The 20,409-nt window shown below is 34.9% G+C and overlaps 1 protein-coding gene across 1 annotated transcript in view; it reads right to left on the reverse strand.

The window, feature by feature from the left end:
* trio (trio Rho guanine nucleotide exchange factor) overlaps nt 1-20,409 on the reverse strand; it is a 1,056,141-nt gene that overhangs the window by 122,615 nt on the left and 913,117 nt on the right. The window contains exons 43-44 of the mRNA XM_090403001.1: nt 11,315-11,427; nt 1,727-1,886 (exon numbers count right to left, since the gene is read on the reverse strand). Of these exons, the coding sequence (XP_090259127.1) occupies nt 1,727-1,886; nt 11,315-11,427 (273 nt within the window). The remainder of the gene's footprint in view (nt 1-1,726; nt 1,887-11,314; nt 11,428-20,409) is intronic.

A 20,409-nucleotide genomic window follows, 5' to 3' on the forward strand; every position in this document is an offset into this window, starting at 1 on the left:
TTCCACATTAGTATCACCACCTCTGGCTCCCACTGATGAGACCTCAATAAAGGTCAAAACCAGTCTGAGTAGTGGCCTTTCCCTTAATGCATAGCATTATACATATACCGCATATACTGCAAGGAGATGTGCTTTGCATTATGGGAGATACTAAGGCAAGTGATCAGAACTTACTCTGCCTTTACCACGAATTGCACCAGTCCTGAAAATACTTCAGGAGCAAACTTTGTTTGCTTACACTTGGATAAAGGATTAAACCAAATATATAATTGGTTACATAGCCAAGTGAAAAACTTCCATCGACTATCTCTAATCCAGAGAATTTTAATAATAAGGTGTTGCACCTTTTGGCAACTGGTATACGGTGATATGACTTCTGCATCACTTCCACGTTAGTATCACCACCTCTGGGTCTGGCTCCCACTGATGAGACCTCAATAAAGGTCGAAACAGGTCTGGGTAGTGACCCTTTCCTTAATGCATAGCATTATACATGTCCGCAAGGAGATGTGCTTTGCATTATGGGAGATATTAAGGCAAGTGATCAGAACTTACTTAACCTTTATCACGAGTTGCCCCAGTTCTGAAAATACTTCAGACACAAACTACAAACTTTGTTTGCTTATACTTGGATAAAGAATTAAACCAAATATACAATTGGTAACATAGTCAAGTGAAAAAACTTCCATCAACTGCAATATTCTCTTCATTCCACCACCTTCCTTACACCTCGTGTTGCTTAGCCCACTAAAATTAAGAATTTTGGGGAACTACATTCAGCATCATATGATCACACTCTCACCTCCTAATCTCTGAGTTGCTAGATCCATGCTCACCTGCACCCCCCCCCCCAAACATTCTAGTTTTTCTGACTGTACACTTCCAAATTCTCACTGAACAACAATTTCTGAAGACTTCTGATGTCAAATCCATTCAAACACAAGCCATCCAACTTTCCCTTCCAGCAAACTGTACACCATTCCTCATGCACAATGTCTCAACTTGCTTATATCATATCATAGCAACAGACTCAGAACTTTTACTTTCTCACTCTTCTGTAAACATCTCTTTCACTTTCTGCATCATTAGAGCATCACTAACATCCTCAATGTTGGCATCAGGAAAACACTATTTTATCACACTTTTCTAAAGCACACTTCTTATTACTGAATCACCATACAAAATTCGGTCCTTACCATGCTTTTTGCAACTGCCCCTTCTTTCACTTCTGTGTTATACCAACCACTCAATTTCATGTTTTGTTCTGTGGAGAACTGAAAATATATCATACTTTTTATGATATCTTTTCTATTATCATCTGGTCATTCTCTACATTTTCCAATGTTTCATTCTTACAATCACTCATACCACTTATAACACCAACCTCACTAATCACATTTTCATCCTTTCAACTCGTTGCTATCATTCTTCTCTCTCTCTCTCTCTCTTCACACTTCTGACATTCACTCATGAAACACTTATGACAAATGCACTCTCCAGATTCTTTTTCCTTCCATAAATCTCTCATTCTATGAAGTGCATGCATTTTGTATGTGCTGCAGGGAACAAAATCATGCACAGTGAAATCACATTTATACAGCAAAAATGAATGTTTGATCAAATACTAATGTCCAATATACACGAAGCAAAGAATGTGTTATTATTATTTCATTTAATTAATGTAAAATTAAGTAATTTATAGCAAATTTGATTTCTCATTCCTTACCTCAAAGTAAGTTTCCAGATACTCAGATACAATATATTCTGATTTTGGTTTGTTTTGGCAATATATAACATACATATTTAATCTTTTTTCATAACGACGAAACAACAGACCAAGTTTGTGAGGTTCTTCTAAACATTTTCCTAGTTCTTCTAAGAAGAAACTATTTACAAGATTAAAAAAAAATGTATATATATATTATTTATCCTATATTCCATCTCATACTGCATGGCACAAAAAAAAAAAATAAAATAAAATAAAAAAGGTACTGAATAACTACAACAATATGATATACATTATGGATTAAATGGGTGTCGAAGTTCAGTACTTTTTTTTTTTTGCGCCATACCGTGTAAATTGCTAGCAGAATAACAAAGAAATGAAAGTGATAAGAACATTAAAAAGAAAAGAAAAAAAAAAAAACACTGGTAATCTATAAAAAATTTAAAGATTATTTTTCCACTCATAATTAAATATCACTGATGCACATTATATGAATGTTTTTTTTTTCCTGCTGTCTCTCACAGAGGATTAGCATTAGGAGCCACTAGCTAAATCTTCAGGATGCTGTCTTTTCACATTCCTGCTGGTGAGCCTTGGTGAGCAAGGTCATTAGGAATTCTGATATTAGAAAGGAGTTTGACATTGTCGGCATTCAAGAATGTGTGATCAGGGCTAATCTAAGGTGGTATGGTTACATAAACAAAATGAAAGAAGAAAGATTAGTAAAACAAATGTTTGATGCCAAGATGGCAGAAAAAGCCAGAGGAAGACAAAGATCTAGGTGGAATGGTTCAATCAGAAGTGCCTTAGAAGACCAAAATGTTAGATATGACAATATTGGAGTGTTGACAGGTAACAGACTAATTTGGAGGAAAATTGTTAATAGGAAATTAGTAATAATGTATACTCAAATAATTTAGTACTGTCATAGTAGCCTGTAAACCTCTTGAGAGTACATATCAGAAAATTGATGATGTGTAAATTTATTTGGTTAAGCTGTGGATGGACTAAGCATCAAATTTTCACAGTCTACTGTAATGCACAGCACTTCCTATTAGACATGCATACTACCATGGATTTGGGAAGCGTTACTATTGTGATTGGTTTCAACCTCTGCTAAGGTGAAAAAGTGAATAGAGGGAGGGAGGGGTTCATCAGAGGCTTAGAGTAGTACAGCAGTGTAAGAGAGCCAGTTTTGTATTAAGAGAAAGAAAAGAAAAGGTAGATAACAGTAGGAGACACAGAAAAGTTCTCAGCTACTTTATCTCATCATATAGCCCAAGGCTATCTTTTTCACCAACTAAACAAAAAACAATTGAAACCGAAATCCAGGGATGCTGTTCCAAAGAGGCAAGCCTTTTCTAAGTTAACTACTTTGATTTGCCTTCAGTAACTAAGATTGCTCTCTGATTATCCCTGCAGGCAGATAACATAAGACCACACTGAACTAAGAGGATGGAACAGTGTGAAAACCTCTCATAATAAGAAAAAACAGAACTTTATCTTCTCCATGATGAATACTACATAATGTGGATGGTATGTCAAACATTTCTGGCAAAGAGACAAGAAGTTAAAATACACACGCACACATACGTATATCTTGACAGTATAATTAGCCTTTTTACATGATATTTTTGAGTTGTGTATTTTGCCTACATTATTAATACAGTATGGCACAAAAAAAAAAGTACTGAACAACTATAATGATATATGTTATGAAGTAAATGGGTTTATTAACAAAGAAATATGTTTACACATGATGATATGTACATCCACAACTATCAGTGGAATCTTGGTCGAATAAAGCATTAACAATGGAAGATTACTGCTCGAAATGGGCACCTTTTCTTTCAAGACAGGTTTTGTAGTGCATGAAAAAATTCTCTGTCATCTTGGAGAACAAGAGATGGAACATCTGCTGGATATATCACATAATTTTATCCCTTAGTTCATCAAGGTTTGAAGGTGGGTCATGATAGAATACCCATTTCTTTAACATATCCCAAACAAAGACATTAAGTGATGTGAGATCAGGAGAACGTGAAGAGGTCTGGGAATTCTGTGACCCTCGAAATGAGCCTCCCAGGGAAGTGTTGACAAATAGGCTCTAGAGCCACATGATGTGCAACAGGTTGCTCCATCCTGTTGAAATACCAGTACATGAAATGGAATGTTTTTGCACAACACATCCGATGTGCCTGTGATTCTCATTTGTGTTAACAGTTCATGGTCTCCCTGAATGCCCTTTGGATTGCAACAGAACACTTTCGGTATGTTGGAACCTTTCGATTAAGGCAAAGACGACACTATTGCTTGGGGCATGTTTACAGAAACAATGAACGAACTGCTCACAAACATGTCGCAGATTTGGACCATTTGTCCTACCAACTCTGTTTGAATGAAAATAATGCTCAACAATAAATGTCTTTTCTTTCAATGTCAACACCGTTGCTACAACTACATTTAATGATGTAGAATCTACACATGTTCTTCTATTGATGTGCATGCAGTCAAATGGCATATTTCATAGTGTGTGTACTGAAGGGGGGGGGGGTCAAAGTTCAGTACTGTTTTGACATAGAACTTTAATGGAACTGCTTCTGTAAATGCCAAAAGCCTTCTTTAGTTCATCTGAATCTAGGAAAAATTAAGGTATTTATGTTAACATGTTCATAATAATAAAATCCGAATTACATGGTTAAGCTAAACCCTGTTGTGCTAAACCCTGTTGTGCAAAAAGAGGTATGTAAGCACCTACTATGCCACGTAAAATTTAAAAAAAAAAAACGTTCTGGTAAATGAATTTTCGAGAACTACTGTAATGATGAACAGACATGTTGCAGCAGTGATGATAAAATAACCAAACATAATCTGACATTGGAAATATTTCGATTAAAAGAAATTATTAGAAAACTGACCAGACAATTGGAAAAATTGTTTAATGAAACTTAGACATGATATGAAAAATTATTAGACCCAGAAGCAACAGAAAAGCACTGAAAGCATGTCGATTCAATCATAAAATTTGTGTTTGGTGATGGCGTCACTAATTCTAGCTTCCTGGGAGCAAAAATTATAGATAAGACAAATATAATAGAAAAACAAAACAAAAGTAAAAGAGATGGTATTTCTTGTTAGAAATAATGATTTAAGTAACGACAAATATAGTGTGAGAGAGGATATGAAAGGTCTGTTGGAAGAAGTGAGAAAAAAAAGTGAGAGAATAAAATTGTAGATTTGCTACTGAGATATGAGAGTATCAAGTTAAGGAGTGCTATGATAGCAAACGATTCAATATGCAGGCTGTGTAGAAGAAATGGATGTGAATTTCATGGAAGAAATAACTTGTATAAAGGGACAGCCTGCACTTGAATGGAATCAGGAGCATGGAAAAATTACTTGTTGGGGTGACACAATACAGAATAATGAAAACTTATTCATAATGGGAGGAATAATAATAAAGAGTATGAAAGTTCAGCTATGGTATGTAAACATGGTTATGCATCTGGCGAAGGGGGTAGAAATGTATGTTCTGTGTTTGAATCTTTAGAGTGTGTATGGGGAGGGAAAAGAGAAGGTTCTACAAGGACAAGCAGATTGCATATCTAAGTATAGGTAAATGTCAGGTGGTAATCTGTTATGTTTTATACACAAATACCAGGAGCATTAGGAATAAAGTTGAGTTCATTGCCTTATTAATAGTTGTGGCCTAAGATTGTTGCCATTAGTGAAATCTGGCTATTAGAATCAGATGTTGTAATTGGGATCGAGTGTAAAGGGTATAATATTTTTAGGAATGACAGAAGAGATAGGAAAGAGGGGAGTACTATTAATATCAGACGATTTGAGTCCAGTTCTTCAGGGCAGAAATGCATGAAAGCAATAATGGTACAAACATCCCATGTAGCAGTGAGTTTGAGGCTATCTGGTGTGAAGTGGAGGCTAACAAGATGAAATATATGGTGGGTGTTGCTATAGACCTGATGGTTCAGTTGTAGGGAATAATGATGAAATGCATCACCAAATTACCCTGATGGGTACTAAAACGAGTGATCATTATGGGTGACTTTAATTATCCAAACACTGATTGGGTAGAAGAGAAATCTCATGATAAGAATGAAGGAAAATTTATGGAGCTGCTCTGAGAAATTTTCTCAAGAAGGAAGTGAAGGTCAAAGAGTGTCAGATTTGTTCATAGTATCAGAAGGGGGTCACTGTTAAGAATATGACTATTTTATCACCAGTTGGTGACACTGATCATACCAGACTTTCCTGGGAAGTAGCAAATTATACAGATGTTCTAATTAGAACAGGTAGTTCTAATTTAAAAATTAGAGCAGTACATGCTGCTGATATAAAGATGGAAATTATGACCAACTTAGGAGATTACTATCTTTGGTCCCATGGTATCAGTTATTTAATGGGAAAGATATCGGCAATGCAATGCATGATAATATTTGAAAAAAAGTGCTTAAATGAGGTAGTATCTGAATGTATTCCTAGAGTTCGAAGAACAAACAGGTTGGGACTAAAATGGATAAGCAACCTTATTAATCAAGAGATCCATAAAAAAAGAATCGTGTGGAAGGAATATCAAGAAAATAATAGTGATGAAATATATAAATTACAGACCAGAAAAGCAATTGCAGAGAAAGTTGCTAAATCGGAGGATGAAAAGAAATTCGCTATGCAGGCTAAAGGCAATCCAAAGGAATTTTATTATTATGCTGCAATAGAATAAAGAATGAATGTGGAAGAATAACATTACTGAATACAGATGGTATGCTAATGAGATTGTTCAATTAATGAGTGCTCACTTTGCTACGATATATCAACTAGGTGTGTGTAACATGGTGCAGAGTGCTACTGCTACATTGGATGAAGATGTTAGAAGTTTTCCACTTGGTTATACTATAAATTAAAGAGGCCAAGAAATTATATTCTTGGTTTAATCCTTCATCCAAGTGTAAGCAAACAAAGTTTCAACCTGAAGTAATTTCAGGACTCTGCAATTTGTATATAAAGGCTAATATATCCCATATATTGGGATATATTAGCCTGCCTAAATTAGCTTGCCTAAATATCCCATAATGCAAAGCACATCTCCTTGCAGACATGTATAATGCTATGCATTGTGGGAAGGGTCACTACCCAGACCAGTTTCGACCAATATTGAGGTCTCATCAGTGGGAGCAGACCCAGAGGTGATACCAAGGTGTGAAGTAATGCAGAAGTCATATTTCCATATAGGAGTTGCCAAAAGGTGTTACACCTTATTATTAAAATACTGTGGATTAGAGATAGATGTTGAAAGGTTTTCCATTTGGTTATATTATAAATTAAAGATGCCAAGAAATGATATTCTTGGTTTAATCCTTTATTCAAGTGTAAGCAAACAAAGTGTGCACCTGAAGTAATTTCAGGACTGGGCAACTCGTATATAGAAGCTAATGACTTCAGATCTGGATGAAAAGTTAGAGGTGCATGAAAATGAGGTTGAAGAGCTGTTGTGTAACCTGGATGAGAATTTGGCAATAGGGTCAGAGAGAATATCAGCACATATGCTAAAAGCATGCTCAGCCAAAATGGCTAGGCCTTTGACTTTGTATAACTTGAGTCTCAGCCCAGGAAAGCTACCACAGGAATGGAAAGAATGTACGTTAGTTCCATTGTACATAAATGGCTTCAACATTAAAATAACTTGAGATTAATTGCCTTAGTATCCCATAAAGCAAAGAGCACATCATTTCAGGAGTATAAAGCATTATGAAAAAGGGCCACTACCCAGATTGGGTTCGACTTTTGTATAAGTTAAGGGTCTTCTCTAAAGTGATCCTTTGAGTCATTGAGGTTAGAGTGATCTAAGGGATTAGATCACTCTAACCTCAATGACTCAAAGGATCACTTTAACTCATAACTCTCAATTACTCAAAGATACTCAGCACTGGTTCTACTTAGTGACAGGCACACCCTACCACTGAGCAGAACTAATCATCTCCCAGGGAAAAAGCACCCAATAAAGGCTATATCAGTAGAAGCTATAACATAAGCAAGCATCTGATGGAATGCAATGATCAAGACCACTTCAGCGAATTCCCTCTACATCTGTGTGAAAACACTTCAGTGGGAGCCAGACCCAGAAGAGATACCAAGGTTGAAGCAATACATATCACAACTACTTATATATCACCCATATACAAGTAGTGGAAAGTGTAACACCTTATTATCAAAATACTTTGAATTAGATGTTGAAAGTTTTTTTACTAGGTTGTAAATTAAATTAGTCTTTCCAAGAAATTATATTCTTGTTTAATACTTTATCCAACGATAAGTAAACAAAATTTGTGCGTGAAGTATTTTCACGATCAAACCACTTGTACATACATGCTAATGAGAGGACAGGGAAGAGGTGTAACACCTTAATTTAATAGTACACCTTTGTACTATTACACCTTTGTGTTACACCTTTTCATTACTTAAATATGGGAAATATATGACCACTGCAACCTTGGTATCTCTTCTGGGTCTAGTTCCCACTGATGAGATCCCAATAAAGATCAAAAACTGGTCTGGATAGTGGCCTTTTCCATAATGCATAGCATTACACATCCAAAAGAATGTGTGTGCTTTGTATTATGGGATACTAAGGCAATTCACATGTAAAATTCTTGGCAAGTTTAATTTATTTTATGACCAAGTGAAAAAACTTTCCAAAACTAAAGACATTTTTTTCAAACAAAAAAGTTATGAGGATAAATGGTTATGAATTATTTGGCATGACAAGGATTTAAGCAACTGACTCTCACAAAACAAGTACAATATATATTTAGAGAAATTTATAAATCTTGTAAATTTATATTCTCTTATACAGTTTTAATATACCACTGAGGCAAGATATCTCATATAAAACTTATATGAAGAAGTACAGGGTGTTTCAAATTAAAGTACCAATATTCAGAATAATCTGTAGAGACTGTAACCAGTAGATGAAATACCCGCAAACTTGGTGGGTATCCCAACGAGATCATGGAGCAGAGATTTTGACAAAAAAAAAGTTCTAAAATCACTGGTAGGAGAAATATGGTGATATGAGCAGAAGAAAATTACATTAATGTGAACCAGATGGTATGTGATCATGAAATGAATCAGAGTCAATGATAAACAAAGCTATTCACTGATGTTTATTTTGCTCATTTCATAAAATAATGTGATACAAAAAGCATATCACAGAGCTGACATGCTACAAGGAGCTTCGGATGATCAATGGAGGTGATGTTCAATGTGTTTGCCTTTGTGCAGGATCAATAGCTGGTACTACCACACAGCATTGTATAAAGTGGAACACAACTGATTTGTCCAGAGGTTTCAACACATGATATGATTTTGTGTTCAAATCTGTCATATTATCTGTATATGGTTAGCGTATCTGCTCTCCAGCCAACAGGCTGCAGGTTCGAATCCCGCCGTGGTTGTCTGTGGGAACACTATTGGTCGACGATAGATGGTGTTGGTGTAGTTGCGATCATTTGGGAGATTGAGTGGTGGAGACAGAGTTGTAGAATAGGTGCCCTCCTTCGATGAGCCTTTGGACTCCCTGGAGGTGTCAAATAATAATAATAATAATAATATGAAGAACTCTGCCCCATACACCAAGCTTCAGAGGTAACCTCAAAGCAAGAAGCCACAGGGATTAAGGTCTGGTGAATGCAGTGGCCATTTCATAGAAAATTAGTGACTGATTACTCTATCATCTGTGAAATGTTGATGCAATAATCGTTGAACTTCAACATCATGTGTGAAGAGATGCCCCATCTTGCTTCAACATTGTATTCAGCCACCATCTTTGCTACAGTTGTAGGATGACATTGCTCAACATGTCCTAATAATGCACAGCCGTTATTGTGCAGGTCACAGGTCTAATTTGATGGATTCCTTTGAAGAAAAAACAGACCAATAATGAACTTGGCCATAAGTCCTATCCATATTGTGACCTTCAGCAAATATAAGGGAACTTGTTGAAATGCACAGAGATTCTCTGTAGCCAAGATGCAGCAGTTTTGAGTGTTTACCATTCTACCAACATGAAAATGTGCTCTTCATCACTCCACAGTATGTTCCAAGATCAGTCCTCACATCACCTCCACGTGTGCTAGAAATGTCGACACAAACGTTTCTCAGATGTTTTTTTATCTCATCTGGCTGAGTTTATACAGGTAGCATTGAAATGCATTATGCAAAGTTCTCCATGCTATTATGTAGGCAAATCTGTCTTCTATGGCACATAAACTGTTATGAACCTAAAGCATTCTCAAATGACTGCACAAATGCAGTTGAAACATCTTCAATTACTTGCAGAATTTCAGATTCTCTTCCTGTTGGAATGTCAAACTGACAAACAATGCATGCACTGCATTTGCCTTTTTGCAATGTCTTTAGGCATCTGTACTTGCAAAGTGCTGTTGCAGCATTTTGCGAGAAGAATTTTACACATTCCTACAGAAACACCTCAAGTAAGGCACATTATAGCAAAGTAATACCTATTGCACAAGTCAAATGAATGTGGAGTCAATCTCACTCCTTCATTTATACTGCCTTACATTTCACGAGGTATAAAAAATTCACTATCTTTTCTTGCTCACAGAGCTATATTTCTCTTATCGATAATTTTTGATTTTTTTTTGTCAAAACATCTCTTCTCCATGATCTGGTTAGGTATTCACCAAGTTTGAGGGTATTTTATCCATGGGTTCTTTCTCTTTCTCTACAGATAACTCTGAATAGGGTACTTTAATTTGAAACACCCTTTATTTATCCATATGCTAACGATGAGATAATTTGATTCTTTTTTCTTTTCTGAAATGTTTGTAGCTACAGCGACAAAGTGAAAAAACAGGAATTATATATTGTTGAAGAGAAAATAGGAATTTTTTGGTAGCAGTGGCAAGTTTATAACTGGCTGATGTAGCTGTGTGGGGATGTTAGTGCAAAGTTGGTGTCATTCACTTCTAATATTTGTCTGCTCCCTACTGTTCAGGACTAGCAACTTTCAACTAGTAATAATTTATTAAAGAGAAGTTTGAAGTTACAGGGAAGTTATATATTTTTGAAGAGAAAATACTAACAACCTATTGGCACTGGCAACAAATTTACACATTATGTCAATGGCAGTTCAACATGTTAAGTTTAAGGAGATGAATGAGATAACTACTTGTATATAAAAATATGACTTCTGCATTACTTCAACCTTAGTATCACCTCTGGGTCTGGCTCACTGATGAGACCTCAATAAAGGTCAAAACCAGTCTGGGTAGTGCTGCCTCTTCCCATAATGCATAGCATTATACATGTCTGTAAGGACATGTGCTTTGCATTATGGGATACTAAGACAAGTTGCTCCAGTCCTGAAAATACTTCAGGTACAAAATTTGTTGGCTTACACTTGGATAAAGGATTAAACCAAGTATATAGTTTATTTGTATCTTTAATTTAAAGTTGTGACTCAGTTTGAGAACTACTCTGCTATTATATTAGAGAAAAACTCATTTTTTATTTTTAACTTCTGCAAGAGACTATGATAAATATACTTACTTTCTATGCCATTCATAAATGGCTTCAATATTTCCAAAAACAATTTTGTCTTTGCCATTTCTAAGGTCTTCAGGCATAGGAATTTCTCCTAATTTCATCAAATCAAGATAACCCTAATGTTAACAAAAAATCAAGAATAATACTAAAGTTTAATAATATACATTATTTAGGAAAATATAGTCAATTCTGCAAATTTCTGCAGAGTTGACTCAAAGATACTGCAAATTTCCTTAAAAATACAGAATGGCCTAAAAACTATACTCAAATACACAGTATTTCACAATAGACTGTATTATAATGCAGTGATTTCTCAATCATCTAACCTTCAAATGAATAAACCTTCAATTAACTGACCCTTGAATGGATTAATGTGATGATTCTGGTACAACACAGTGTAATTGCACTTTCAGCTATCTAATCCTTCAATTATCTGATCAGCAACTTGATCACCCACTGTGGTTGGATAATTGAGGGACTACTATAATATACTATAGTGTGAACTTGGCTGTAAAGAATTCAGCTGTTAATCCAGCTGAGTAAAACATGTCCAGCTAAAAAACAATGACTCAAGCAGCAAATTTTCATTGCCAAACATGATTTCGACTCAAACTGAGAAATGCAGCACTTTATCTTAAAAATAACTCTTGCAGTTACTTCTAAATTTGTCTCACACTACCCAATTCTTAGCTGTGGAAAATACTGAAAGAACATGTGTTATGTTGCAGTTTCTTAGGGTACTGTTTAGCTAAAGGACAACATTCAATGAATTTTGCAGTTAATAGTATAATTTCATACCAGGAGAGAGAGAGTGCATGTGTGTGTGTGAGAGACACTTTCCATTGTTGATATAATGAATGCCTTGAGAGTTAAGTAGATATCTTGAACATGTGCATATGAGAAGTTATTGGATATTTCACATATATGTCATATATTACAACCTAAACCACCTTTAAATACATAAGTATACTGTTTTCTGATGATCCTGTAAAAAAAAAAAATGCTATATTTTGAGCCAGATTTTTGAATTTGTTCAAATAATTCATGTATTAAGCAATACTGTATAGAACACATTTTTCATTTCAGTATTTTATTTATTTTTTTGGTCATTCTACAAATTACTACTATATGGTTTTCAAAAAAAATGTTACAGTGAATGAGTGAATTTGCTACAGTGAGAGTTGACTGCATTAATGGATGTAAAATAGAGAAAATAATATATATATATATATTATTTTCTTTTTGTTTTAAGATACTGTATATTAGAAAACAATGATGAAGGAGAATGCTATATTTGGTTGGCATACTTGAATTACTCAAAGGTGTAAAATTTGGAAGAGGAGGAGGACAAGGCTTACCTCCATCAACTACAATACTGTTTCCCATTGTAAATATGGGCAAAAAAGTTATAAATTTATTGAAAATTATATATTAAAAACTTGTCTATATTATATATAAAAACTTGCCTGCCATGTCAGTTCACACTTCACGCACATAAAACAGATGAAACTCCAAAAACAAAAACAGCAACTCGTGACAACATCCAACTGGATTGGCTGACACAATAACCAATCACACTCTCTAGGTACTATTGTCTCAGAGCTCACCCTGCCTTACCTAAAACTACTAAAATGCTAAGAATTTGACCCACTGCACCATCTGTTCATCAAAGGACTCAAAGGTGTATGTATTTTGAACGCACACCTGGCTATTAACACAAATGGGAGGCAACGTTTGCACCTCTTCATGAAACGTTATTAGTATACTGTGTTTACTTTTACGAATCACGTAATATCTGGAAACAATTAGGGGAGTCTTTAATCGGAATAAATGCAAGAATATAATATCGGTGATATTGCTATTCCGTGGATGAGCAGTGCACACCTAGCACACTCTGAATATTCGCCCCTGATACACACACCCACACACACAAAAGAAAAGCAAACATTCTTTCATAAAAAAAGTTCTGAATTCATGAAATTTGGTATACTGCATATGAGTTTAGAAGCTGGTTGATCAGTTTCTAATCCGTAAAAAGTTCCTCTGTTAAACCTGCAAACAAATTGCTATTATTGTAATTATTATTGACCATCAAAATATGCAGCTAATACAAAAAAGAAAAGTATGAAATTTAACACACACACACACACACACACACACACACACAAGAAAAGAAAACATTCTTTCATAAAAAAAGTTCTGAATTCATGAAATTTGGTATACTGCATATGAGTTTAGCAGCTGGTTGATCAGTTTCTAATCCGTAAAAAGTTCCTCTGTTAAACCTGCATTAAACAAATTGCTATTACTGTAATTATTATTGACCATCAAAATATGCAGCCAATACAAAAAAGAAAAGTATGAAATTTCGTATGCATTAGGAGTAGTCACAAAATCTCTTTGCCTTGCTATAAACATTATTTTTAAAAAAATAATTAATTAGTAATATCAAATCCTTTAATGCTACTAGAGTTTATATCATGAATATAATTTTTCTCTCTCTAGTATCTATAATTATTTATCTTAAAAATAATAAAATAAAATGAATAAATAAATATATATATGTTCAACGGAAGATTTATTCGGTTTGATAACATAATCTATAATACTGAATGACTTGAACCGAGGTTAAAATAAAAAAACTTTATTTGCACAACTAGTTTCGACTAAAACTAGACTTCTTCAGGTGAATACTAAATAAATACCATCATTGGTGTGCACCTGAAAAAGTCCAGTTTTAGACAAAACTAGTCGTGCAAATACAGTTTTTTTTATTTTAACCTTGGTTCAAGTCATTCAATATTATAGAATATACATATATTTAGCATCAGTAGAATTCACTACGTGGTTCGACAGTATTTGCTCTGGTTCTGCCATCCATGACATCTCTTTTATGTTCCTCCAGATACAATTTGATGGATTTTTCAGTTTGGCCAAAATAAAGCATGGTGCAGTTGCACCAAATATGGTACATGGCACGATATTTCAAGTTGTTATGTTTTTGCTTGGGGTGCAGGGAACAGAGTTTAAGTAGAGGAATGCAAGAAATTTGGATGTTATATTTTTTGAGAACTTTGGCTAATTTTCCCGAAACGGAACTGATATATGGTAGGCCGGCCTGGTTGGCTGAGTGGTTAGTGTATCCGCACACCAGCCAAAAGGTTGCGGGTTCGAATCCCGCCATGGCCATGGATGTTTGTGATTGTCGGTGAAAATACTAGTGGTGGTGGTTGGCAGTAGATAGCATTGGCGTAGATCAGTGTTTCTCAACCTGTGGTCTGCAACAATGGGACTGGTGGTCAGCTGGCAGACTTAAATTAATTAAATAAATATATATTTTTTAATTATCCAAACAATTTAAAATTGAATAAGCAAGTAAAAATGATTGAAATCAAATGGAGATTGAAAAAACAATAACAAATAGTGTCAGAATGTTCAAAGGCAGAAGCAATAAAACTATACTGTTGTTCACTTCACCTCTCTTTCATAACTCATCATTCTGCAGCTACAAATTATTGTAGTGCAGAATGAAGAATAATAAGAGGGGTGAAGTGAACAACAATATACTTTTATTTCTTCTGCCTTCCCTTGCTGTTTTGTCAGATTTGAAGTGAACATGTGTTATCCACATTTCAACCAATTGCTTGTCGTTTATTAATTTTTATTACTGAAGGTTTGCCTCCTTCAACCAAGGCTCAGTATACCTTCAGAAGTGCTAAACGATACATGAGCAAAGTGTGTTGTGAGTTAACCCCAGTATTTATATATTTTTTGGAAACGTATTTTAATAATGGAATAGTGGCTTAGAACTTTGAAAAGAAGAGCAAATGAAACAGGTGATGCTAACCCTAATTGTGATGCACGTGTTGTAACATTGAAACCTCAATGTGTTTTGTGTTATGAAGCGTTGTCAAACGAGTACATGAAACCTGTGAAACTCCGACGACATTTAGAAACTAAACATTGTGATGTGAAAAATAAACAAATTGAAAAAAAAAAAAAAAAAAAAGCCAATTTCAGCGACGATTAGCGACATTAAATCATGGGAAAGATGTAGTTTTGGCCATGGGTTAATTAATAGCAAGGCACCGAAAGAATCCTATCTCTTAAGTTTGTGCATAGCGAAAACAGGGAAACCTCATTCTATCGGGTAAATTTTATAAAAGATATGGTAAAAACTATGTTTGGCAACAAGTTATAAAAGATGTTGATTTGACTCCTCTTTCAATGACACAGAATTAATGATATGGCAGGTGATGTAGAATCTCAGTTAATCGAAATACTTAAGAAGAGCTCTTATTATGCGTTACAAATAGACGAAACTACTGACGTTACAGATGTTGCGCAGTTAATATGCTACGTAAGATATGCACATGATAACAACATTCATGATGATATTCTGTTTTGTAGAACTTTGTCATCCCGAACAGCTGGAGAAGGAATATTTCATACTCAATAATTACATAATACACAAAGGGATCCAGTGGGGAAAATGCATGGGCTTTTGTTCGGATGGAGCTCGTGCCCTTACAGGCAGGCATAGCGGGTTATTTCTATGGTCAAGGAAGTAGCTCCAGATATGAACTGGGTATATTGTTTCATATATAGAGAAGTGTTAGCCTCCAAAGGAATGTCACCAGAATTTAAAACTGTGCTATACAATGCTGTAAAGCTAGTTAATTTTATTAAAGCTCGACAGTTAAATAACAGGTTATTTTCAGTATTCTGCAATGAAACGGAATGGACAGTGAATATACACAACTTGCTTCATTCTGAAATTCACTGGCTTTTCAGGGGCAAAGTACTAACAACCTTATTTCAATTAAGGTACGAAGTTTTACTGTTTGTAAATGAACGTAATTCTCATTTTCCATCCCTCCTTGTTGACGAAGCATGGTTATCAACACTACCCAATCTTTCAAACATTTTGTTCGAAATTAAATGAATTAAATTTCTCCCTTCAGGGAAATTCTTTAACTGTTCTTGATGCTTACGACAAAAAAAAAAGGCATTAGGGAAAAAAGAAAAAAACAACAACTGGTGTTGTGCATTAGTCATGTAAGAGTGGAGAATGTGGAGAATGATCGTTTTGTTGATTCCGAGTTTCTGAAAAGGGTTTGTAACCACATCAAAACTCTGAAACAAAATTTTGAAACATATTTTCCGAATACCTTTTATAAGAAATTTCTGTGGGTTCGCGATCTATTTCAGGCTTATAGTCACGAGAACAGCCTTTCGTTATCGAAAAAAGAACAGTTAATTAAACTTTTAAGTGACAGTGGGCTTAAAATGCAATTCCGTGATCGTGGTTTGGCTCGATTCTGGATCTGGCCTTCAGTGAAAAGTGAATTTTCCGAATTATCTGAAGATAATTCGGAAAATTCACTGACAATTGTCATGCAGTTTTCTACACCCTATCTTTGTGAGAAAGGATTTTCGTCGCTCCTCAAATAAAAACAAAATACAGAAATCGTCTTAGTGTGGGTGCAGATCTGCGACTGAAGTTGACCAATATTGAGCCAGATATCCAGCAACTCTGCAAAGACCGAGAAGCTGAACCATCTCACTAAACGTAAGTAGTAACATAATTATATAATATTATTTATCTTTACTACAGTTTCCGATTATTATCTTTACTGGTTTTGGAATTAATCCATTTCCAAAATCAGACAAAATCGGGGATGAAACCACAGTTACGCAAAGTGACGTCACGGTGAGGCTCAGCTCTGCTGGTGAGGAGGATAGCTGCTTGCGCCCCATTTAGCGAAGTTCCATATCTCGAATGGTCACTTCAGGAATATGCGGTAGATCACACCGAATCCGTCGCATGCAGACAACAACATCCGTACGGTCATGAATTGTACAGAAATACATCACAACATAACGAATACAAGCAGCACACAGGACGGATATAAATAAAACCATCACATGATTAATAAATTTGCCAGATTTACGATGACCACTGTTGTACCTCTGGATAAAACAGGACAGACATAATTAAAACCACCATCATAACATGATTAGTACAAATCAAATGCATACAGTATATACGGCATATGGTCGCTGGTGGGAAAATGAGCCCAACCACGTGGATGGCACTTTGCGACTAACATTGTGGGTTGGACTGTTTATAGATATCGGGAATAATTTTACTTAACAGGATATTTTAAATTTTTTTGCTGGTCATGGAAAACTCCTCAGGGAAATAAGGGGATTCGCATCGGATGGAAGTGTGTGTGTGTGTGTGTGTGTGTGTGTGTGTGTGTGTGTGTGTGTGTGTGTGTGTGTGTGTGTGTGTGTGTGTGTGAATGGAGGGGCGTTAATGGCTTAGGGAGGTTCTGCATGAAATTTTTGGGTATACGAAGGGGATGATTTGACAGGACAAGGGATGTTATCCATGATGGAATCCATGGATGTCAAGTTCATATTCAGTATTATGTGAATGGAGTAAGATAAGAATAACATTTTCCCCTCATCTCACAACGCACTTAGCAAATGGAACAGTTTACATGTCGCAGGCTGAATCAGAGAGTGCGTGAAGATAAAAGTTGTTGTGGGGTTAGCTTCTTGAGTATGGGCAGATGAATTGGAGTAACATATAAAATATAAAAGTTGCTGTGTTGGCAGATGAATGGGGATTCAGTGGGACGGTGCTGAAATACCCATTCATTTGCCCACAGCAAATCGGAAACTGATTTTAAAAATTAAAACTTTGTTCAGTGATGATACACTTTTAATCGTTTACTTCCAACTTAATTATGTTTCCATATGTATTTGTAAATGTTTATGTATATGTAAAATATTGTATATCTATATATAAATGTTGTATGTAAATATGTAATATGTAAATGTTGTATGTAAATGTATATGTAAATATTAGTAATCCCCACATTCATTTTTAAAAAAAAATTACATAACTTAGTGGTCCGTAGAATTGTTTTAGGCATTTTACTGTTCCTTGGCTTAGAAAGGTTGAGAAACGCTGGTGTAGATGATGAAGGTAGTTGCGAGTGGTGAAGTGAATGGCATAGATGGAGAATTGTAGAGTAGGTACCCTCCCTCGATGGGTCTTTGGACTCCCAGGAAGTGTTATGTAATAATAATAATAAAAAAAAATAATATGTAGCCTTTTTCACTATTTCTATCTTCAATATGCGAGGAGGTGGATTCTACTGATGCTAACAATGAAAACTCTATCATTCATCCAGTGATATAGGACAAATTGGAAATCTTTCGATGGTATGATGAACTGGAAAGAAGAACTGTAAATCTAAAGAAATTGTCCTCCATCCAGTACATCTCAACACTATCTTTGTGCTGCTATCCAACTTTGACATTCACAAGAGCTTGAATGCATGCACCTGCCCAACAATGAAGAGATGCACAGAATGGCTTCAAACATTAATATGTATAGATTTTTTCGCAATGTTTGTTGGTAGCTCCCGAAGAAGTCTTCTAAGAAGACGAAACTAGTTGTGCAGTTTATTTAAATTAAAATAGTGTTTCTATTTTTATCTCTCAGCTTATAGTCATTCAATCTGTTTCAAAATACACACACACACACACACACACACACACACACACACACACACACACACACACACACACACACACACACACACACACACACGAGATGTATATTCAGGGTGTGATAGGTATTCAGTGCACATCCATGGAATAGTAATATCATTGACATTATATTTTTCCATTTATTCCTTTTAAAGACTCCCTTAATTGTTTCCTGGCTTTGTGTGATTCCTAAAATTAAACACAACATACTAATGCTTTATGAAGAGGACACTTTTTTGATGCATAAATATTGCATCACATTCGCATTAATAGCCCAGATGTGTGGTCACAAATACAGATACCTTTGAGTTCTTTCAACAGATGGTGCAGTTGGTCAAATTCTTAGCATTTCAGTGGTTTTAAATCACCCAGAAGGCGAGGCAAGGTGTGCACTGTGACAACAGCACCCAGAAGTCAGTGGCTGTGATTGGTTATTGTGTGAACTAATCCACAATTGAACATTGTTACTTGTCATGAGTTGCTGTTTTTGTTTTCTGAGTCTCATCTGTTTTGTGTGCATGAAGTTAACTAGAGTGTTTAGGACACAGATATAGACATGTTTTTGATATATAATTTTCTATAAATAATTTATAAACTTTTTTGCCCATATTTGCAGTGGCTGTGATTGGTTATTGTGTGAACTAATCCACAATTGAACATTGTTACTTGTCATGAGTTGCTGTTTTTGTTTTCTGAGTCTCATCTGTTTTGTGTGCATGAAGTTAACTGGAGTGTTTAGGACACAGATATAGACATGTTTTTGATATATAATTTTCTATAAATAATTTATAAACTTTTTTGCCCATATTTGCAATGTGAAACAGTGTTGACGATCTACTGAATGTCCCATTATCTGCCAGAGCTTTTGCAGATTGTATGATTATGGTTATAGATGGTCTTGTCCTTGACTTCCAAATTAGACCTTTCAGTAATTCAAATATAGCAATCAAATATAGATTCTTCTTCTTCTTTATTGTTTTCTAATATATCTTAAAACTTTCATACATCAAAAAAAATGCAATCATACGGTCAAACTGATGTGAATTTTGTAGCATGGGTTGCATAAGTCACACAACACCCAATGCCACTGATATATATATATACTTCCTCTTAAGTTATGGATAAATATATTCACTTATAGTCTCAATAAATAAGACAAGAGAATTTTTAAACAGAAACAAATATTTATTTGTTTAATTAATATTAAGAAAAAATATATGCATTTAGGCACATAAAATTTAACTTGAAAAAAGCAGACATAGTTTTACATTCACACACAAATTTATCTTCTGGAGGAAAAAAAAAAAAAACAATCTTCTTGAATACAAAAAGAACTAGAACATCATTTCTAAAAATGGAAAATTTTGGAAATTTCCATTTCAAATTAAAATACAATGAAATACATTAAAATACAATGAAATCTTCTTTATTGTTTTCTAATATATCTTAAAACTTTCATACATAAAAAAAAAATGCAATCGTATGGTCAAACTGATGTGAATTTTGTAGCATGGGTTGCATAAGTCACA

Source organism: Typopeltis vanoorti, chromosome 2, assembly GCF_054136105.1.
Source record: "Typopeltis vanoorti isolate ZY-2024b chromosome 2, IOZ_Tvanoo_1.0, whole genome shotgun sequence".
NCBI classification, from domain to species: domain Eukaryota; kingdom Metazoa; phylum Arthropoda; class Arachnida; order Uropygi; family Thelyphonidae; genus Typopeltis; species Typopeltis vanoorti.